This window comes from Emydura macquarii, unplaced genomic scaffold, assembly GCF_026122565.2.
Source record: "Emydura macquarii macquarii isolate MOO-44397 ecotype Brisbane River unplaced genomic scaffold, CSIRO-AGI_Emac_v2 contig_1146, whole genome shotgun sequence".
Lineage (NCBI taxonomy): Eukaryota > Metazoa > Chordata > Testudines > Chelidae > Emydura > Emydura macquarii.
In genome coordinates, this window is record NW_027131283.1 from 8,136,695 (window position 1) to 8,161,285 (window position 24,591).

Here is a 24,591-nt window from a genome sequence, read left to right on the forward strand (position 1 = left end):
CTATTGATAGGGGTAACTAGAATCCAATAATACAAAATAGCAAGGAAAGTTTCGCCGACCCTAAAAATTCCCTGAATCTAAGTTTGATTGATCTAGTTAGTGAAAAATGTACAACACTCAATTTAATTCTCTGTCAGATACTTCCTTTATAATTTATGTTCAAATATTATTTCTTAAGTACCAACTGAGTGTTTAGAGCTGTAAAGCATGCTCAACACATTTAAGTACAATAAAGGAAATTATGTCTTTGGGTCGACTACAAAGTTAAAAGTTTCTAATTTGAGTGCAAAACTACAATATGGAGCTCAAACAGTGGATCTCAGGATACAGCAAACAGCTTTGAAATTATTCAGATAAACTCATTGAGGATCCTGAGATGAACTCTGTGCCACTGCTACAGAAGGGAAAGATATCCCACCAATTGAGGACAGCAAAATGGATATTAATTTTCCTTCAGAGCAAGATTCTAGTTAAACAAATAGGGAAGATGTAGAATAGAATACACATGATGGAGAAATCTGTTGCATATTTCAATCAAAGAGCATGTAAAGGGAATACTTCCAGTATTAGAAAAGGGATGGCAAAGGTTTATTGGTCCAGCTGGGAAAAAAGAATCTTATACATCTCGGAACTGCCGGAAGTGTATAAATACATAATTTTTGCCAATAAAAACCTCATTCTCTAGCCAGAGTTCATCTGTGGCCTTTTAAAAAAAATCTTACAAAGAAAAGTTAAATTTAGGGGCCGTTACACATTTGTTTCTTAAAATTTGAAAAGTGATGTAATAAAATGCTTATGACGCACAAAGCCTTAAGCTATGACAAAATAGGGAAAATTATATGAAAACTGAACATGTCAACAAAGCACCTTAATTATAAAACAGCAAGACAGACATTTAAAATTTCCTTTTAAAATTTTTTTATATGGGCTGCATTGCAGAAAATAGGTATAATGGTCTAGGGACTTACACTTTTTCTTGGGTATGTCACATCCATGAAACACATATTATGGGACTGTACAGTCATACAAATGGATTGGAAATAGGCAATTGGAAACATGGTCATCATTTTGCACATGGTCTTTATGACTAGCTTAGTGATATGTAAAACTAATAATACTTCTGCTCTGAAGATCATTTAATCAAGAAAGACAATCTGGATGCAAATTAGATTAAAAGTGATCAAAAAGAATAGCCATTAGACACTGGAAAGACAATGTACCCCTAAGAGAGGAATAAGGGATGGCTAACCTTACCTCAGATTGCATCATTTGAAAGAGAGACTGAAAAAATACAGGACAGAATTTATTTTAAAACATATGGAAGCCATTTGTAGATTACACTGAGGGTTTTGGAATTAAAGTATAAAACCAAGTGTTATTACTGTATTGGTTGGATGAATTGCTACATTCATCTTTAAACAAGCATTCTTCCTTCAAATCATATGAATTATTTTGCTTTGCCTGCCTGGTATAAATTGGGAGATGTTTTGGGGATGCAGTACGATTAGATTAGTTAACAAGTGGGTAATTAATATGTTTGCAGGGAGGGATAATACAAATATTGATAAAGACTTAGTTAAATGTTTTTAAGTTATTGTAGCCCTCTTCACCCTTTCTTATGCCAAACACAGATGCTAACAACATAAATTACAAGTAAACTTTATAGTTTATTATATTTATTGTCAAATGTGAGGTGGTTTGTGATACTTCTATATGAAAGACACTGAACAAAAATAAGTAGTGTTTGTTCTTGCCCATCACAAAAGAATTTTAATAAAATGTAATCATCATCTGGATCCAAAGACTCTCCTTTAATAACTGTGCTTCTACCCATCATTTTTGTTCATTAAAATAGCTTGAATTTTTACTGTATTACAAAATACGCAGAAGATAATATCTAGTATATTTCATTATTCATCTTCAGCCAAAATTTTCTAGCATAGGAGCCTAAAGATAATCACTTTAATTAAAGCAGCCTGATTTTTATAAGTGATGCGTATTTACAGTTCCCACTGAAGCCATTAAGAGTTGCAGATGCTTAGCAACTTTGATGATCAGGTCACACTAATTTAGGTGCTTAAATACAGATTTGGGAAACTAACTTTAGGCACCCAAGTTTGAAAATGTTGATAGTCTGTGTATCTCTCTCTCGTTAGTGAATGCACATCTATTACCCCACAACTTCAACAACAACAAAAAAATCTTTTCAGACAGATACAAACATTGAATACACTTATTTTGTTTAGGTAGTGCTGTGAGAGTATACAGTGCTGTACGGTAAAAAACCTGTGCAAAACAACTAAGTTGTCTTCCCCAAAAGGTTTAAGGGTACAAGTTGTGCAGCACAGGATATGGAAAACACCACAACACAGAATGACAAGTGGACATTACTACTGAAATGCATCACAAAACAAGTGATTTTAAGGAGCTTTTGAAGCAGGAGAGTGAAGGCTCTTTACGTACGTTAACTGGGAGGCTGTTCCTGTGTAGGAGGCAGCATGGAAAAAGACACAAAGTTGGGAGTGAGCAAAAGAGACAAAAGGGGAATTTAGGAGTGGTGTTTGGGAGAAGTGGAAGGAATGAGAGGCTTGTATAGGAGACCAAAAGTTTAGGGAAGAACCAAGTTATGGAGTGCCTTGAATGTGACTAATTTTATGCTGAGGAAGAGGGAGAGTCCTTGTAAAGATTAAGTGGAGAGACATGATCAGGTGCATGGGAAAAGAAAATTATTTGAGCAGCACATGTTGCATGGAAAGCGGTGAGGAGTGATGGGAAAGTGAAAGGCCAAAAACAACTAGGGTAATAAACATTACATCTCAAATAATATATAACAATTAACTAAACAACAGCCAGAGCCATCAGGAGTGATGAGAACATTAAAACACAGTGATTCTTCATCTAAAACTATTAGTCATGTGGTGTTCTTCACATAATATGAATACCACATGCCCCAAAAAGACTAGAATAGCAAATGTTAATGAAAAGGGTTCTTTAACTTGCCAGTCATTGCAGAACTAAAATGGTTCTTGCGGTTGCCCTAAAAAGCAAGTAAATTCAACGGATGGACAGAATTATTTAAATTCTATGCATGTAAAATTATACTATATCGAACGGGAATACAACACTTAATTATCAGTTATGAAGAGTACACACATTCTTTGTGCAGTTTGGCTGATAAAAAACCTACAAAAGAGTGACAGAAGTGTCACCCTGTCAGAGCAAGCTGAAGCAACTAGATTATATGCTGAAGGATGAAATCTCATTACTTGATTCACTCAGATATAAGTTCTCTCTTACTTTGTGCACGGTCTGTGTTTACTTTCCTCAGCAGTAAACTTCAGATTGTGTCTTGTATAAGTAGCTCTCATCATCTAACATATTTGTAATTACAAGCAATCAACAATCTGCCATTGACATTAAACATATCATTAGCAATGCTAACTTCCATATTAGTGATGCCGTAGTAATAACATTGGGACTGACACTGGCAAGGATAGAAGTGACAAGAACATTTGCAAAAAAACTAATTCACCACAGATTATTCTTAGGACGTTTCTGTTTTATTTTGGGCCTGAACCAAGCCCCCAGACCTAAGCAACCCATATCTTATGGATGGGGACATCGAGCTTGAGAATCTGTACCCAAATCCCAAACAATGTTGTAGCAAACCTCTGTCTATAACAGATCAAACCAAATATGAGACTTTTGATGGAAAAATTCTCTTTTTCCTACTGACATGCTATCACTACAAGGAAATAGGTTAGCAATAGAAGCTTTCCTTTTTAAGTCTCCAGAAATCATTTCATGTCCTATCCTCCTATCCTAAACTCAATGGAATAGGCTCCACTTATAGCAACATTACAAATTCAGATGTTAATAAACTTTGAAATTGGAGCATAAAATACTTGGATTTTGGTTTTCCACACTAGATATTGATGAGGGGAGTCAGTGAACTACTCTCTCTTTCTCTCATTTAATTTTTGTAACAAAGTAGCCAAAAGAAAGTGAAAAGAAAGCTTCTTCACACTTTATTTTAGGGTGACAATTCAGGAAGCTCTTAACCTATTCCCTTAAAATCTGGGAGAATATTCAATTTTGCCTTCAAATCTAATCTCCCACTTTTTAAGATGAAGTGACATTTTACATTGATTTTGGAGGAAAGGCCAAAATTGGACTTTATAGTAGATCCTCAGTTACAACCTTAATTATAGGACAATATATATTACACACAAACTCATTTCAGTGTCAAACATGAGCATTATATAAATATTTCAAAACTCCAGAAAAATCTGCACTTACCCACAAATCATGCTCGGCATAATCAAACAGCAGCCAAACCTTTCTGTCACTGTGAGAAAGGAAAACCTTCTGTAATGCAATCACATTGGGGTGCTTCAATTCTCGTAAAAGCTGTAAGAAAAGATGCAAAAAAGTTCGTATTTCTGCAGCTACAAAAACACCATTTACATGATAACAGTTTGCAATTCAAGGTACCAAATGAGAAAGACAATTAATTGTGTTACCAGAATTGGAGACAGATAACTAAGGCAGGTTATAATCACACAGGATACTTGCAACAAAGTAACTTTGGTTCCATAGACAGTATACCCAAAGCAATTCAACACATTATTGCTATTAACTTCAAATTGTGCTTGGGCAGGACATAGATGTAGAGTGGTGTGCTGTAAATAGAGCATCAAGAGCCTTCCTACCCCCTTCTATGGCCTGCTGAAGGATCAAACTGAATTAGAGTGTAGGGGCTACTACATTTCTACTTCTGTTGGGAGAAACACACACAGCCAGGCCAGCCTCATAAAGGAGTGCATCAGTGAATACATAACCCATATATGTCAAGCAGCTCCAGAAGGCATACTGCATAGTGCCTCATGGTATTCCCTCTGGGATAGTGTGACTTTGCTTAAATGGCACAATTGAGCCTCAAGGACGTATATCCTGCTGTGTTTAAGACAGGAGTTTTTCACCACTTACACATTGTTATTAGTAGTAAACATTTCTACTAGTGTATACCCTCCCCTCATAGCCCTCTATGTTAAAAGAACATTAAGGTTCCAAAGTCAAGCACTTAAAAGTTAAGAAATGCCAGATACACAAGCAACCTTAATTCTATGTGGAACAGCACTAGAGGGGCCTGAGACACACACTTTGCCACTGCATTTCACAGATATTTGCAGACAGCAGAGGAATGGTGAAATTCATGAATCTTGGGTTCCATTCCAGGCTCTGGACAGGAGTTCGCTCTCATGGGCACAGACTTTTCTATATGTTCCCCACAAGCTTTACCCTTTCTGCCCCATCCACTCCAGACTGTCCCATCCTGACACTTTCCCACTACTGGCTTCTTGCCCCTGTCTCCACTCCTCAAGCTTCTCATCCCAGTTCAGACAGCCCTAGTTTCCCTCTCTGGACTCACTATCCCAGTTTTACTTCTTCTCTCCACTCCCAGTCTGCATTTCCTTGTTCAGAGAATCCCAGATACCACCACTCATGACCAACTCTATCCCTCCATCCCCCAGTCTCCTTGCCCAGCCAGTCCCATTCCCCTACTCCTGGCTCCTTGTCCAATCCGTCTGTGTCCTCCAGATCCTGTGTCCAGTTGTCTTCCTACTTTCCCCCCCACTAGCTCAGTAGAGTCTCAGTCTCGTGTAATAGGATTCTTGTCCAATCAGTCCCGCCCACCAACTGGCTTCTTGTCCAGTAAGTCTCAATTCTCCCCATCTTTGCACCCTGGCTCTTCATCAGATCCCATGTGCCTTCCCCTCACCACCTTCCCCTCTACCCCACTGGCTCCCAGTCCGTCTCCAGCTAGTCCCACTCTCCCTCCCACCCCAACTCCCAGTCCCAGTTTCCCTCTCCCACACCGAGGCTCCTTGTCCCAATCTGCTTCTCCCCACCCCTGGATCTGTCTCGTTTCCTCTGTATTTAAATCTGGCAGCTTCCTCCTTCACACTGCTTAGGCCCAGCTGGGGCATTAGCAATTGCACAGAAGAGAGGGTCTCCCTGCAATCAGTTTTGGTGCCTGGCCCAGTCTAGCTCACAGCAGCGATCACATGGAAAGTCCTGTTCAGAACCCTGTAGGCCTTGGCTGAAGCATGTTCAATGAGGATGGAATCTCTTGAGGTTTTCCACTATAAAGCTCTAGCAAGTCTCTACTGAACACATGCAAACTGGGATTTTCCCAAGACACATAACTTGGCCAAAAATTTGGGCAGATCTTCACAGGGATAGCAAAAGTCACAATTCTGAGAATAAAGCCAATCCATGTTAAATTTCAAGTTCCTGCTCCAAAGCATGAGTATGCTTGAAGTTTTCAAAGAAAACATTGCCAGAATTTTTAACGCAGGCAAAACAACATACTTTTCTCTAGTCTTCTTCTCAGAAAAGACTGAACTCTCCTGATGGAAATTTCTCCCCCCAAAAAAATCAATCTGAGGCATAGACCCAGCAGGAAAATTTCACCCTAACTGTTAAAGGATGGTAAAGTTATAAGCAACTGAAAACAGGGTCTTATAATGGGAAGTGTTGGGCAACCTGAAAAATAACCCATGCTACCAGCCCAGCCTATAATGATAGAACGCAAAGGTTGCAATTGAAATTTTGAGTTCCATGGTGTTGGGTGCTGCACAAACATAGATAAGATTCAAGCCCTGTCACTGAATGTTTACAAGCTAAAATATACAAAACAGGGTAGGGGACAGTGTTGTAAATGTAAGTAAATGAATCTGGTGAAGAATTGGCACAGCTTTGTTAGTTACATGGTTTGCGATTTCCTTTAAATTAGAAGTAAAGGGAGTGCAAAGAATGGCAGGAATGGGGAAGTTAATAACAGTATACAAGTAGGAAAAGTTCTGCAGATTGTAAGCCCTTAAGGACAAGTACTGTCTTACCTATGTTTGTGCTGGGCCTTTGAGTGCTACCATAACATAAATATTTAATAATGCATAATAAGAAAAAGGAATATTCACTATACTCATATTGCTTCATCAGGCTTTTGCAACTTATGGTCAAATGTCCATCTACAACTAAATGATAAAACCTACAGCATTCTCTCTGCAGCCAACATCAGCAGTGTAGAAGTGCAGGACATGAAACACCAACTCCGTTGGCCTGGCCACTGTGATGTGTGACACTTGCCTTCTGAAGCAAGTCTTCTTCTCTCAGTTAAGTCAGAGAAGAAGGGCTTGCAGAGGACAGTGGAAGCGCTTCAAAGACATACTGAAAGTACATCTTAAAAAGGGTGGTATCAATCCAACAAACTGGGAGGACTTGGCGCGGAACAGAACACAATCATGCCATACCATACACCGAGCTACAGCCCATTCTGAGAACAGACGTGCTCATGAGACAGAGAAGTGTCAAAGGAGGAAAAAAAGGACACAACATTCTAGTCAACAACTATGTCTGCTCCAAGATTACACCGGCCACCTCTGTGGGAAAATCTGCAGGCACAAATTGGGCTCTTTAGTCACCTAAAAATTCACCAATGAACCCTTTGTGCAGACATCATCCTTGTATCGATGGATAGCTGAAGACGACGACAGGCTGGGCATCTGTAAGCACACTGACACTATCCACCTTCTACTCTACTTGTTCCAAATCCATGTTTTGTGATGGACAGGGAAGCCTTTAGTCAGGAGGCTATAACAGTCAGGGTCTGAATAATGGTTAAGAGGACCCATAATTCAATTGTCTGTTTGAGGATCCACAACTGAATGGTAGGCTGAGGGCATAGGCTGTACAGCTACGGTTTAATTCTGATAAATAAATTCAATCTCTCAAAAAGGCTGGGAACCAGTGCTTTCAAAGTACCACTGTGGGTGAGCTATCAGTTTACTCAAAGGAACTGTGTAAACTCATTTGAGAAGGGGATTGATCATTTCTAGTTGTCTGCAAATCACCATGAACACTTGTGCCACTACAAAAATATTTACAAAGCAGTGAATCAGCAAACAAAATAAGCTTCCAGGAATATCTAAGAAAAACAAAACCTTTTTCTATAGAAAAGACTTCAAGGTATTGTTACTGTGGAAACATTTTAAAAACAGATTTAATCATAAATTTATGTTCTCATTTTACAGATTACAAACACCAGCATTTTGGCCACATGGGTCTCTCTGAAGACAAGAGTCCTTGTAACCTCTAGAATAATGAAACTGCTTAAATCTATTACAGTTCCTCATAAAATCAATCTCAAATATATTTTTTATTGTACAAGAAATCTGGAGAAATAATGTGCCAGCAGCTTTCATTCTCTCCTTGGTGAAAAAGGACTTTTAGCTATTCTAGTTGCAGCCTGTTTTTTTACTAAACTTAACAGTAATTTCCAGGTACCATATATCTTACACATTAAATCATATTTCAGTTATTTAGTAGCAATACGAATTTGCAAGAGTTACACAGGGGTTTTGTTGGGTTTTTTTAAAGTTAAAACCAATAGACATCTGTACAAATACTATAATTATAGTCAACCATAAATATCCTCATACAACCAACCAGATTTCCTATCCCAGAACCTCTTCACAAAATATTAACACAAAATGTGGGAGTCACAAAGAGGACCGAGGCTGAGCATTGCAATGACTAACTTTTAGATGCCTTCCACCAAAGGGAATTTACATCCCCAATTTAGGTGCCAGGCTCCTTATACAATGCACAGGGAGAGTTAAGCACCTAAAAAAGGGAATCATGGAAGCCAGCAAGCTGAGCATGAAGCCATCTAGAGTTAGCTAATAGGAAATGCCAAAGTCCTGCTTCTCAAAGGGAGGTAGGCACCAAGGTCTGTGCTAGAGGGATGCACCTCCCTCCCTTGGAGATTCACAACTTTGAACCTTCTCTCAGAGTTAAGCACCTAACCCAGGTGGAAGAACTGCAAGATCAGGCCCTTTAAAAAGACAAGCATAGTCTGAAGTGCTGTCTTCCTTTTTTTGCCTTATTTACTCTATTGCATTATTTTTCTTTATTGACTGGTGAAGAAGCTTCACAAGAACACATTCTCTGGGGTAATTATATTTAAAGTAGGGTTTGATTGGATGCTGCTGTATTTTAAATCACTTCAGATTATTATTGCCATAGAAAACATATTTAAGCCAGTTCTGTTGCTCTGACTGCGTAAACAATGGAGGAAATTATAGAAGATAGAGGCAAGCATGTGGAACTGCAACTTTCTTATGAATGAACTCGGTTTCCTAAGGCCCAATATGAATCAAAGACATCCATCTTTCTTTGGAAATAGAAGGTATCTTGGATAAACCCTTTCCCCATGAAGAAAAGTTCCAGAGGGGTAGCCGTGTTAGTCTGTACACAGCAAAAACAAGAGTCCTGTAGCACTTTAAAGACTAACAAATTTAATTTCTGCAAGCATAAGCTTTCATGGGCTGTAACCCACTTCGTCAGATGTAAGGAATAGAAATCACATACGAGATAAATATACATATCCAAGGGTAAGTAACAACAATGGGGATACCTCCTATGTGATTTCTATTCTTTACATCTGACGAAGTGGGTTACAGCCCACGAAAGCTTATGCCTTCAGAAATTAAATTTGTTTGTCTTTAAAGTGCTACAGGACTCTTGTTGTTTTTCCCATGAAGTTGTTCAGAACTTCCTCTATAAAACCTGATTGGAAGAGGGAGAGAATTTCTGATTTTAACATGCTCCCATAAGAAGGGTCTGAGTCCCCCTGTTCCTTCCTCTCTTTTATGGGCCACATGGAGAATGAGATGGTCTACTTTCTCTTCAACATGCCCATAACACTTGCAGTTCTGTATTAACATAATGACTATAATCAAATCTCATGCTTCAGGGATTCAACTAGTCACCTGTAGGGACTAGGAAGGCATTCCGCCCGCACTCCCATTCAATGCATAACTGGCCAGTTGTATTGTGGATTTTATTTTTCCCCACCTTCCTCTGAAGCATAAGGGATTGGAGACATTTGGAGACAGGACACCATAGGTGGACCAATGTTCTGAGGTGGTACAGGCCAGCCAGGCATCTTGGTTCTACGTCTTGCTCACATGGTCACACCGATTGCCAGATTTGGGGCTGGGAAGGATCCCCCCCAAGTGCAGACTGGCAGGGCCACTGGGGGGTTTGCCACCTTCCTCTGTAGCATCAGGTGCAGTTTGTCTGCTGGGATCATCTCGGCACATCTCACCTGATCACTTCCCTGCCATTGCAGGGGCCTAAGGCACTGGTAGCACCTTGGTCTCTCCTGTTCTCTGACTGTCACCAGTTAATCTTGATGGAGACATTCTCTCTCTCAGACCTGACAGGTAATATGTGTCGGAAATTGGAAAGACCAATGACTGGAGTGGTTCCTGAACCATCAGCTGTAGTAGGAAGGAACAGAGACCGCCATTAACACCACCACCACCCCCTTTTATAGCCTCGCCCTTGGTGCATCCAGGAATGGTGCAGGGCAGGGGTGCATGAGTGCCCCAACAGGCACTGCTAGTTGGAGTTCCACCATCTAAGCTGCACCCATAGGGCTCATATCCCATGAATGGGAATATGCAGAACACACTAAAAGAACATCAGCTTTAGTTCATTTCATCTTCATGCTCTTGTTCTGTCTCATTTAGAACTACTGTGCAAATATAAGCTGTGACGGTGGCTGGATTAGGGTGGCCCTTGAGGTGTATTCTGAGGAGCTCTGATTACTCCCTTCTACACCAATCTCGCATTGGGGGTGTCATGCTGGCTGGATTTGGGGGGTGTGTGGGTGTGGTTTATTACATTTATTTATTTATTACATTGTTTAACATCAGTATGTCAAAATCATAATAATTCATATGAGATATGCCGTGTCAGGTACTGTTGGAAAGGCTATAATGTGCTAAATAAGATAACGTTTATGTTCATGTGTAATGGAAGTTACGGATATGGTTGATATATCTGTATTTCAAATTGTGCTGTGTCTGGGCGACACCCCAGACAGGCTGGCTGCAGCACAAGCGCCTGCTTAATGGTCCATTAAGGAAACTCACAGATATGATGGGCTGGGGGAGAAGCCAAGGATATATCTGATGAGTCACCAGTCACTCATGTGACCCTGGACTCCATCTTATTCCTGTAAATTTCCACAGCATGGCAAAGGCCAAAGGACATAAAAGGCAGCTGTTCCACATCCATTTGGTCTTTGGTCTTCAGCCTACCTCTGGATCAACTCATCTACAACTAAACTGAAGCTGTTAACCAAAAGGACAGATCCATCCAATTATTGGATGTATACCAGAGGGACTGCACAAGCCTGCAAACTCCAGAATTCTATTAGAAACCTGATATATATGGACTTTCAAATCAACTGTATTTGTCTGACTGCTTTAATCCTTTAACATTTCTCTTATAGTTTGTTTCTTTCTTTTTTATAATAAACCTTTAGTTTTAGTTACTAAAGGATTGGCTGGCAGCATGGTATTTTGGGTAAGATCCAAACTTATATTGATCTGGTACTGTGACTGACCCTTTGGGATCAGGAGAAACCTTTTTGGTAAAGAGCATAGAGTTTTAAATAACTGGTCTCTTTACTGAACCTAATAGCTGATTGGGAGCCAGAGACTGAAATGCAGTAAAGGGGGCTGTGTGTATTTTTATTTTGGCTTCTTGATAACCACTGTGGGGAATAAGAAGCACTATTTGTGGCTGGTTGGGAAGTCTGACTTCAGTGTCACCCACCAGTGTTGGGACAATGTGCTCTCCTTTTACAGTCTGCCCTGACTTGGCATTTTCAGGTGGTTACCCTAGGCATGGACGGGTCACATAAGCCATAGCCACTGTTAGTACATTGACTACCAAATGAGATACTTATAGCATATACCATCTCAAGTTTCTTCACTGGTCAACAAAACTCCATGTAACTACAGGTCTGTTACATCCTGTGAAGGTCTTCAGAAGAGCAGTGCCTCCACAGGTCCACAGGAACTGTCCTTCAGCCTTGTGGAGCTAAGGAACTCTGCAGTGCTGAAGCTCCTGATTATCCTACTCTCCACTTTTAAGGCTTTCAGGTGTTCAAGATTTTGTACTGTATTGCAGAAGAGAATGTACTCTTTGCAGTCACTATACATGTGCACCTACATTTTAGTTGTATGAGAGAACTAAAAAGAAACTTTTTGCAATAAATTTATTTTTACTGAAGCATTAAGGATGATGTATCTGTATCATTAGCTTTTAGAAGAACAATAGAACTGGCTTTGTCCAGCCAGCCAGCCCATTTCAGAATACATTTCACAGTCTACAGTTTATCTCCTTTATATATTTTTGTTATCCATGTGACAGTCATGCCTAACATTTGCTAGGTGCTATACATGCATATACCAAAGTACCTGCCCCAAAGGGCCCATACGCTAAACCTACAAAACAGACAAGGGTTGTAAGAAGGGAACATACTTAAAAACCAAAACATCTGAGATAATTTTAAACATGCCTTGTTCCATTAACTTTTGTTTACTTTTTATTAGGTCTCTGTCTTCCCTGCCTGATCCTTCCACCTCTTGTTCCTACTGTTAAATGCATTACTCCATCCTTCCACCACTCTGCCCCGCTCCACAGATTTAGGGATGAGCATGACAGAAAAGACACCTAATCAATCAGTCAACATTAACCAGTGTTCAAAAGATGGAGATGGAGTTCCTGGAGGCAGGAGCCTTCATGACCACTCCTGCTCCTTAAATCCATGCCAGTTCCTGTCTCTCTCCTCATATGAAAGGAGCGGAAACTGGGTCCCTTGGAAGCAGAACCCCTCATGATTGATCCTGTCCCCAAAGTCTCTGGCAGTTACTGCTTGCTTGTTCCTCATCAAGTCAAGTATAAATGTCAGTTAAAAGTATTTTTCATGCTATTTAATCGTTAAAAATAATCCCAACTACTAATCCAGTTTGTAATTACATTTCAAAGAGAGCAGAAAAGGAGGAACCAGATGGTTAAACAAACTGATAGTATGCTACAAAGCATTTTATCTATAAACCACTGCTTCATTTCCAGGCTAGGTCTGTAGTGATCACAGTCATTAATTAGCCATCTCAGCAGAGAGTTTGACTAGACAAATACTGAGGCACACTTTCAAGGCAAAGTGGGGGAAGACTTTCTGAAATACTGCTGGAGTTTTCAAATCTTTTTTTATAATGCAGACTATACCTTAACAGAGACAGTGTCTTGTGGGCCATCTTGAGCACTCTACTATGTGGCCTAAGCCCCTTTAGGATCTATAATCTCCTTGAGTTGTTAGCATTCTAGGCCCATGATATACAGCTGAGCAGTTTTGAATTCATCTGAAAAAAGCACTGCTTATCAGGTCACTAAAACACAAATTCTATACACTGTATAATGGCAAATTGGCATCAAATCTAAAGATACAGATTAGAAATAGAAAATAATATACAATACATGATTTACATTAACTGAAGGGTACAATATTTAAAATGAGAAACCAACGTGTGCATATACTGGAATTCTAAAAACAAATAGGTTATTGCTATTAAAACTTCAGAAATCTTATATATCAGTTGGCATAGATCAGCACAATTTGACCAATAAGTGAAGTATATGCAAAGTCAATTGAGTACCAAGAAGTTAAGAGGAAAGAGATTCTTTCACACTACAGAAGCAATGATCATTTTTTTTTAGGAATGAGAGAGATGCACAACTACTGATATTCTATACATTTGAATTATTATTATAAATATTTTACATGTATATTATAGCATTTAAAACAAGAAGGCATGAAAAGCATCCTTGTCCAAAGCTTCAAGACTATAACTGGGAAGAACTAGACTATGATTAGCCTAACCATTTACAATGATTTCATAAAACTCAGAAAAATTACTGCTTTGGTTTTATGTAAGGTATGTTGGTTGTATATAATGTATGTTTTTAATTTATTGTATAAAACTGATACATCTGATCCTAAAATTGAAGGAGTAGTGCATTTAAATGGAATATCAAGAATTCTCCTTAAAAAAGTAGTTGTGATTTTCAGGTACTGTATGAGCCTCTGTGTAAATTTGTAGTCAATCACAGAAGCCAAGAAGCAACCACCAAATTACCTAATTTGTTTGTACATGCTACAAAAGTACACACTGTACACATACTTTTTAAAACTGTCAAGCTCTGAAAGCCAAATTAAAGATATTAACATTCAAAAGAATTTTGAGAGGCTGCCAAGTGAAATTGACTAGTAAGATTTATAAACAATTAAATTGTAGGCGCACAAACTAAATGCAAGATCCTTATTTAAACTTGCTAGCTGGATGAATGTATACGATTAAATTAGCAGCTGTGTCTCAAGCATCTACAGTAGCCTTTGAACACAGATATTATAACTGCTATTCTTTAAAAAAAATCAGATAGACATTAGTATGTCACACAACATTCTTTTAAAATAGAAACAACAGCTATTGTTCAGAGACTAGAAAAATTACACATACTGTAATACAAATCATCATTCTGTCTAAGCAGAAATGTCTTTCTTCATTAGGGCTCTGCACGGGAACCGGAGTCTGCCCTAATGAATCTAACTGCAGCCTGCAGTATACTCAAAATTCAATAATGAATATTTATAAATTTGATTCCCTGAGATAAATCCACACTCTAGTCATTCAAATTAGACACCAAAATTCTCCAAATAATTTTTTTAATTAGATTACAGGCTGAGGCTGGCTGGAGCAGGGTATAGAACACCAGGTGTATATTAGATACTCGTACCTTTTTATGTTCATGATAATTCAATTATTGTACAATATTATATGATCTGTGCCTCAAAGAGGCTCATTAAAGAGTAGATAATATCATTTTAGTAATATCCTTGTCAAAATAAATTACCCAAAAAATAAGATTTTTTTTTGTTTTTTTTGTTTTTGTTAGGTTGCTGTCACCAACACCATGGTTTAAAGTAAGATTAATGGAGACAGTAAGCAGGAAGTGGACATTTTCCCCTCACAGTTCATTATAAGCCATTCTGAAGGGACAGATCAATTACCTGTCATTCATGAGAAATACTTTCTGACTCATTACCTCTCACTCACAACAATTAAAAATAAAAGTTTATTCCATCGTTTTAACCAAGAGATACTGGTGTACATCTGCTGAAGATATACCAAAACTGTAATTTGGTACTGGCCACAGCAATTAAATAGAAGAAGATAGCGATAGCTTTAATTTTATAGAATGTTTCCAGTAACTCACTATGTAGTATTGAAGAGTATTCCAAGTACATTTCCATTCTAAATTCAATGGAAAACCAGTACAGGAAGGATTGTAAAAACTTCTTCCAGATGGTCATGCTATTTAATGTGCCCAGAACCTGAGTTCAGCATACACTACCCTACTAGGGAAACAGTAAAAAAATGAATATATTCACAGTGATGCTGATGTGCACTAAAGAAGTCTAGAAAGCGATTTATATCATGGTATATCTCTAATATATTTCAGATAACTTAATTATACCCTGTTTAGATCCCTGATGATTCTAATTATTTTTGCTGGTATTCCATAGTATACCATAATTTTCCAAAGACTGTCTCTACATACTGTCAAACGCCTTCCAGAAAGCTATTAAATTTATCACAAGAGCTGCTTGCCACTCCACACTTGGTGGTATATGTCTGAGAATAACAATATGGTCTGTATGTTATCTCAATGGTCTAAAGCCTGCTTGCTACTCTTTAAGTTGAAAGTCTATTTGTTTCTTGGTATGTTCCAGGATGACATTACAAATGATGTTCCCAAGCACTGAGAGCACTGAGATTCCTTTTCAGTTATTGCAATTGGTAAGCTCACCCTTCTTTGGCAATTTTACTATAAGGCCTCTCTTCTACTGGGTTGGGTTCTTTTTTTTCTTCGTACCATATTCTATCCAAAAACATAAGGAAAGCCTGGAGCATTGTTTCAACACTTGCTTAAAGACTCTCTCCAATAATGTTACTCCCTCCAGCTGCATTATCATTTTTGAAAATTTACCAATGGCTTTTTTAACTTATTCCATTGTGATATCTCTTAAATCAATATCAAGCTCTAGCAGTAACTCTTCATGTATTTCTAGTAGTTCATTTGGATCAGAAATGACGACAACAACATGAGCCAGAGGTTTATAGTGGCAACTGGAGTAAGGCAAAGATGTACTACATCCATTATGTTCCCCACTATAGTTTGTACTGGTCATTATCTATGTCATGAGGAAAGTAACTGCAGAAGGCAACTAAGAAATTTTATGGACAAATGATAAAGCGCAATTGGATGACCTAATTTTTCCTACTGACACTGTCCTGCTTAGTTCAACACATCACTTAATGGAAGAAAATACATCTTTTCACAGATACAGATGTTGGTTTGTTCATCAAGAACGGGAAGCAAAATATAAAATGATGGTCAATGATGTCAAGCAACAAATATCAAAAGCAGCAAACAACTTTTATAAACTTGAAAATTTATGGAAAAGTAGCACGACTGGCACGGACAAAAAAACCCACACATTTTTAACTCCAGCATCATGTCTGTCCTTTACGAGCAGAATCATGGAAATCTGTAACAGAAATTAATAAGATCAACTCATTCTAAAATAAAAGCCTGCAGAAGATCTTTGGAGTCCATTGGAAAAAAGTTTCTTGCACCATCAGAAATTCTAGGTACAGGAAGCCAATCTAAATAATCAAATATGATAATGCGACAACTATGGACATATTTAGGAAATGCTTTACGGATGCCACCAACCTGACTTCTATGGCAAGTGATAATATGGACACCACCAGGAAAGAGAAAAAGAGGGTGACCTAGAAAAACATTACACAGAATAAAGAAAAACTAAATTCATCCACATGACACTCGGAAGCCTGAACAGAGCAGCATAAGCCCGAAAAAATAGCAGAAACTAGTGGATGCCGTAGGCTCCTAAAGAAGCAGGAGGCTAAAGAAAAAAGAATTATACCCTATATGCTTTATATGTAAAAAAACCTGTGCAAATATTAACAGTTAAGGCTAATTCATTGGATATCCCAGTGCAGCTTCTAAATCGTTTCGTAAATATGCATTCTGTTTTGCTAGACCCCAATACCACCCACCATTTTTAAATCATGAACTCTGACTGTGGAAATTAAGCTCATCACATTTTAAAACAAAAATAAAAACATTTGTTTTTGCTTTATCTGTTTTTTCTGTTGCAAAAAAGCCTTTCATTTCATTGTGTGTCCTATGAGAAGGAAATGGATTGAAATTTTCTGAATCAAGGAGTGAAACAGTGAATTTTAAATTAACTGTCTAGAGGATGAGGGAGAACCTGAGTTAGGCTGAAGTTCTGGCGTGGCATGAAAGGCTCAAGTAATATTAACGGGCCTTCAATCTACTATGGAGCAATAAATGTGAAACCCCCACACAAACAACTAAACTTGCCAACACGCTTTGACTTTAGACTCCTTATACCAAATTCAGATGTGAGACACAGATTCATCTGAGAGATCTTGATGTCTGCTTTTGCCAAGAAAAGGTCACATTTAAATATACAATGTCCAGAAGGGAAAATATTGCCCAAATGTCTAAAATACAAACAATTTTAAAAAATCTGGTCTTGAATTAAAACTAGTACTGTACCATTGCAACTTTAGATTTAGACTCTTATCATACAGAGAACTTTCTGATATTTCCCTTGATATACTGGAAGAAAAGCATTTGTGTAAGAAATGACTTTCCAAGCAATTTCAGCCCCTTTCTTCACTCTCCCTTCCACTACCCAGTGTGTTGTAGGGCACCTTTTGCCAGATTCAAACAGCACTATCTCATGGTCACATGCCAGTTCTGAATGATTAAGGTGTCAGTTCACCACAGATATGATTCAAAGAATGAGTATTTTTAATGTCCTGAGGATGTCATCACAGTTTGTAAGTCAGACACTTATCTAGAACCCTCTTGCAACATAGCACACTGTTTACACTCTAAGAACAAACATGATGGACACCTCCAGTACTATTGGCTACTATGTGCTTTCATACACCTCAAGTCCAAACACAATAGGGAGCAATGAATACTTTATTCCATCTCTTTATACATTACAATCTGACTAGATTTTATTATATGTGGATGTAACTTGTGTGTAAAAAGGCCATATAACTGTTTGAATTTAATTAAATACTGACAGGATGGACTGATTTAACTCAAAGCTATTTTAAATCACAGATTTTAACCATATATCAGCAAGCAGGAAATCTTCAATCATCAATTTTAATTTTGTTTTCCATTTGTACTTTTTAGTTATTATCCTAAAGAAAGATGGATTCTCACTGGGTGGCAATCATTAAAACATCATGATTTTCAACTAAACAGCCTTTACATTAAATTTGGAGCTTCTTCAGGAGGATACACTATATCAATATGTATTAAAGCAATTATATAGCTTAACTACATTTATTCACATTCTTAATTTTTTACATTTTTATTATGCTAGAAAATAGCAACTCATGAATTTCTTATTTACCAGATTAAAAAAAAAATTTAACTTGTGATCTGTGTGAAGCCCTATCTGGGCATTCAAATTCAATTAATTGCACAAGTTTTTTTAAAAACAGTTTTTTTGAAGAAAAAAAAAGTTAAATAAAGTTACCATAAATGTACTGGATACATAAGAAACTTTAATCAAAACATGTTTTGCATTGAAAACTAATATATTAGACTAAGTATTACCTGTAGTTTAGTAAACTGAACTGCTTGTTTCTGATCACCATGGTCCTTCAAGATTTTAGAACAAGTAGATCTCATCCTCTTTTTTCTGGTTTTTATTTATATATTGGAAGAGGAAAAACAAGCTCTCTCATATTTTCAACTCCTAGTTGGTTTCTCAACTTCGAATGACCGAGTAATTGAACTGAATTAGTTGAATAAACTGAAATAGAGAAAATATTCCCTCTGCCTCTGCACAAGAGGCTACTATTGTCAAAAGCTGTTTAGCAGTTCAACACAATCAAACAGGTTTCAGGTAGTTATCCAATGACTTCCATCAGTTCAGTGGTTCGACTTCTTTAAAAATTTGACAGCAAACATGTATTGCTTATCATTATTGTTTTAATTTAATCTGAATCATTTTAATATATTATAGAAAATTTCTATCTTAACATAGATTGTCAAACTTATTTAAAATTAAATGTGAAATTATTTCTAAAAAATAAACCTGTATTTAATTTAAATTAAAATATCCAGTTTCAATTAAAAAAATTAGATTTTTTAATAGATCTTTTTATCCACCCTGATGACTAGACTGAACATTGTGATATATTTAATAACAGATTAATTTATTGCCCCGTTTATAAATCTAATCCAATAGATGTATCCCAGGCTTTAATAACTTTTGCCTGTATCCCAGGTGAATTACAGAACAATTATTTACTTATTTTAAAAAATAAATAAGGGAAGGGTTTGAGAGAGAAGAGCTAATCCACCACTTTAAGGATTTCATTATATTTAGCAGCACCTCACCGTGTATTGGTTCCATCGCTTTAGCTATGCTGTACAGCTTCCCACTTATAAAAACATTTAAATGTGAATATTTCTTGCATCTAGTCAAAGGATTTTTTTTTATACACCCCTTCACCATAACGTCTTTTGTATCAACTGATCATGTGGTCCTGGCCTCAAAACTCTGGGTTGGTACAGCCTGGAATAGTTTGTAGGTTTTTTGGTACCTACATAATGTATACCAAGTTGCTAGTGACTTTCTCTGCTTTCTGTCAAATGAACTGTATTTTGAGGGGAACAAGATTCCCCTATCAGTAGATCCAATGTATACTGAGGAAAAAATAGTATTGAAAAACTTGCAATGTTTGAGAGAAGATAAAGTAGGTAATGGAATCAGCAGAGAAGCTTAAGTGTAAGAAAGAATCTTTACACAAGTAAGGAACATTTCAAGGGACAATGCTCACAGAACCATTTCTTTGCCTTTCATCGTTTGCCCCACTAACTAAAGGACAACATGCTGATAACTTAGCTTTGACAGAGCCCAAGTTGTCTTAAACTCTTTCTTATATTAATGTCATCCATTGACTATCTTAGGGTTTGTACTGCCGCCAATAGCTGGAATATACAATTGCCTTCCACATAAGATTGGAAATACCAAAGTCTCTGGCTCTTTACTTTTTGGAAGATCAAAAGCTCTGTTTGGGGTAGGGTCTCTTTGTGAGGAGAAGTGAGGTGTTGTTACTGTGAATGTCACTCTCATTATGATAAAAAAAGCTTTATCAAACATGAAGGCTTTGTAACATTTGCTAAAATGGTCAGATGCCAGATTCATCAAAGCTACATCTTCACTGACAAAAAAAATGTGTTTTTAATCACAGGATAACTAATGCACATTAGCTTTCCTGATGTTAAAATTTAATAGAAGCGATGCACTTCAGTTATACTAGAGTGGTAAACTAGGTGAGGTCAACCGTGAGCAGGAGGTACGATGCTGACTTTGCTTAACTACCTCACTATCTCCAAGTGGCCAACATGAAGAGAGTAACCAAACCGGACAAAAAGATTAAAAGTTTACAAACACTTTTATAATAAAGGTCACTCAGAGAACTACCAGGTCTAGAACCTGTTGACTGTGTTCATGACAAAGTGGACAGAGAAAAGGGATGGATAACTCCAGCTGTCATAAAGAAAAAGAATTCAGCACCCAGGTCATACTTGATCAAGATAGTGAACATCATGAGTTTGTTCCTCAGTAGAAACAATCAATCAACAGAGCAAACTTTACAGATGGTAGATGCAGAACAAGAAAAGAACTCAATGATTCCAAACCAACCACAGCCAGTCATTGCAAATAATGGACTGCCAGGTGACCAAATTGTTATGCATTTGGATTATGTAATTAGAAAACCAGAATGATTCAGAGAAACTTAACAGACTGATCCATACTGAACTTCAAAGACAGCGTGATAGTGTAAACCTTTGTAAATGGTAGCAATGTAGAACTTAAAAGGGGAGGTGTAATGTGATGCTAAACTGTATTTTACTGGTTAGTCACCAGGTGGCACTATGAAGAATGTCATTGGGGTTAGTCCTGCTTTGAGCAGGGGGGTGGACTAGATGACCTCTTGAGGTCCCTTCCATCCCTAATCTTCTATGATACTAAGGTCTTTAAGTTAAAAGATCAGGAACTGCAGAAGTTAAAGGTTCCTCCAGGGAACCTTATTTTATGAAGAAAATACCATTATTCAAACAAATCTCAACCATACCTGGTGGAGTATTAAAGGGTCTTATGATGAACATATCTGGTGTGTATGAGCATATCTGCTACAGGAGCATGATATGACCACACAAAATATCAAACTTGCTTTCAGATGATTTATCTAAACTACTTATAAAACAACAGGTCCAGCCAATTAAGTCTTGTGTTTTCTTTACTTTGGGTATCTACACGTGTTCCATCTGGTTTTAAGGCTAGTTCAGCTGAATTTAGTTTTCAATATTAAGGGAAAATTTCATCAGCATAGACATAGTGCAGTTGTTCCCCTGGCAAGAAAGTAAGCATCACAATATAGACAGCTTGTTGCTGCACTGCTAACCTACACTTCCAAACAACTGTTTCTCTGGTCAAATATTAAAAGAAACAAAGGAGGGACTTGCCAATATCAGTCAGGTGTGAACTTTAAAGAATAACTGGGGGTAGCTTTGGCTGTTGCTCTTTTCTATTTAAGCAAAAATGTATAATACAATTAAGCTCGGGGAGTGGTAGATATGCTGAAGGGTAGGGCTAGGATACAGAGTGACCTAGATAAATGGGAGGATTAGGCCAAAAGAATTATCATGAGGTTCAACAAGGATAAGTGCAGAGTCCTGCACTTAAGACAAAGAAATTCCATGAACTGCTACAGACTGGGGCCAATCGGCTAGGCAGCAGTTCTGCAGAAAAGGACCTGGGGATGACAGTGGGCAAGAAGCTGGATATGAATCAACAGTATGCCCTTGTTACCAAGAAGGCTAATGGCATACTGGGCTGCATTAGTAGGAGCAATGCCAGCAGATCGAGGGAAGTGATTATTCCCATTTATTTGGCACTGGTGAGGCCACATGTGGAATACTGTGTCCAGTATTGGGCCCCCCACTAAAGGAAAGATGTGGACAAATTGCAGAGAGTTTAGTGGAGGTGATAAAATGATTAGGGGGCTGGAGCACGACTTATGAGAGGCTGAGAGAACTGGGCTTATTTTGTCTGCAGAAGAGAAGAGTGACAGGAGATTTGTCAGCGGCCTTCAATTACCTGAAAGGGAGTTCCAGGGAGGTTGGAGCGAGGCTGTTCTCCATAGTAGTAGATGACAGAACAAGGAGCAATGGCCTCAAAAGTTGCAGTTGGATATTGTAGATTGGATATTAGGAAAAACGTTTTTAACTAGGAGGGTGGTGAAGCACTGGAAAGGGTTACCTACAGAAGTGGTAGAATCTCCATCCTTAAAGGTCTTTATGGCCCGGCTTGACAAAGCCCCTGGCTGGGATAAATGTCATTGGGGTTAGTCCTGCTTTGAGCAGGGGGGTGGACTAGATGACCTCTTGAGGGCCCTTCCATCCCTAATCTTCTATGATACTAAGGTCTTTAAGTTAAAAGATCAGGAATTGCAGAAGTTAAAGGTTCCTCCAGGGAGATGCAGAAATTAATGTTAACTGGGTATATTTAACAAGTATAAAAGAATACTACGCACAGTAGTATGTGCAATGTGGCCAAGTTAATGTTGCTGTAGGAACCTTAGCTTTTTTTGTTTCCTGCTTCTGAAACTTTATTTTAAATGATGTAGCTGTAATGTGAATTAACAATTTCTCTCTCCTTGCCTCAGGGGTTTCATGATAAAGGACTTAATTCGCAAATGTTTGTTTACAGTTTCTAAGCTAGTTTCAGGTTCTTCAAGTTTATCAAGTTGCCCTAGGTTTTGCTGTTTCACCAGCTCAGATTGCTTTGCTCTCTGTATAGCTGTGTCTAGGGTTAAATCTCTCTTCAATTATAGCTATTTTGAAAGTTTATCTGTTAAACCAATAACCAGCCTGTCTGATATTGTCATGTTTGGCCGAAAACTGTGATTTGGGGAATGCAAATGTATGCAGAGTTCTAATAAACCATTCAACATTTTCCCCTGGTTCTTGACTTCTCTGGTGAAAACATGGTCTTTCATAAACCATATTTCTCTGAGGCAGCATTTCCCAATCAGTGTGCCACGACACACTGGTGTGCCGCCATACCCAAATAGGTGTGCCACGGAATTTTTTTAAAAGTACATGTGAGAACAAGGGGGGGAGCCTTCTTCTGATTGGCCGTCTGCCTCACTGCTGCACTCCTCCAGGGGCGGAGCAACCAATCAGAGTTCAATCTCCCTCTCTTCCCTCCTCCCCTTCTGTGTGAACAATGGGTTGGCTCCTCTGCCCCTCCCCTCCCCTCCTGCAGCCAGTGGCTGGGGGTGGGGAGAAGAGGTCTCTGAAGCTTGAGGTGTGCCGTGGCAGAGAAAAGGTTGGGAACCACTTCTCTGAAGTATAAAGTACACATCTAACATAACCAGAAACATTTCACAGTCATCTTTGTGATTGTCTTTAGTAAAGTCAAAAGATTTAAAGATATGCTCTGTTTGCTTCCTCACAGCATAAATTCAAAGATACACAGGTATCTCCCAGTTTCCTTGTGGAGTTTGCAATTTGAAATTCTGCAAAATACTGCTTCCAGTCTGTCCATTGTGAACATTTGTCAAACCTGAAGTTCTCTGGGGCACTGACAAGTATCATGTTGATGAAATCCTGCAACCTTTGTTGCTTTGTTCCTTCTGTTCCTGTTCTTGGTTTACTCCTGACACCATATCATGTACTTCTGCACCCCAGATGTGGAATGGTTACATAGCTTGCTTATACACACCAGATGTGTACATCATAAGATCATTTAATGCTCTGCCAGGTATGGCGAAGGTTTGTTTAAATAAGGTATTTTACACATAGCACTACATAGAGGCTGAAAAATGTAAAACAATTTAGCATTCCAATACAGGCATAGGTAGAAGGTGTTCACTTTAAATGAGAACTCAAAATATTACAGAGGAAGAAAAGTTAGTTATGAGTCTCAAATTAAGACTGCAGGTTGTTGATCAGATTGTCGCTCCTAGATGGATGAAACATAGAACAGCAGGGGCTGGCAGTGGAGACAAAAAAGGCCTCCTCCAAGTAGAGGAGATCAATCCCAACAATAGAACTGTTTCGCTAATAGCTCATCAGTCTTTAAGCTGAAGAGACCTTTGCTTTCAAATGGGAGGTCTTCCAGCCTATTTTTAGTTGTCTGTAGACAAAGTGGACAAAACATGCTGATGGCTGCTAAGTGGACCCTCAGGAAGCTGAAGGACAACCTCAAGGGGTAATAGGTAGTTCACCACACCCAGGATCTGATTGCAGTGGGGAAATTCCCCATTGATTGCACAAGATTGCAAACCTCCTGCACTTCATATTGTAGCACTTTCTGTTAGTGCTCTTCCTATTACTAAGGATACCTTGAACACCTGCAGAAAAAGCTTTCTTTAGAGCCAACATCCACCCAAATATCATACTGTTAAGGACAATGCGAATAGGCTGAGATGGTATGGCTTTCCC

The 24,591-nt window shown here is 38.3% G+C and overlaps 1 protein-coding gene across 2 annotated transcripts in view; it reads right to left on the minus strand.

Moving 5' to 3' along the window:
- CDK19 (cyclin dependent kinase 19) overlaps positions 1–24,591 on the minus strand; it is a 173,150-nt gene that overhangs the window by 84,375 nt on the left and 64,184 nt on the right. For both annotated transcript variants that reach the window (XM_067546596.1, XM_067546595.1), the window contains one exon: positions 4,300–4,410. In XM_067546596.1, coding sequence (XP_067402697.1) covers positions 4,300–4,410 — 111 coding nt within the window. The remainder of the gene's footprint in view (positions 1–4,299; positions 4,411–24,591) is intronic.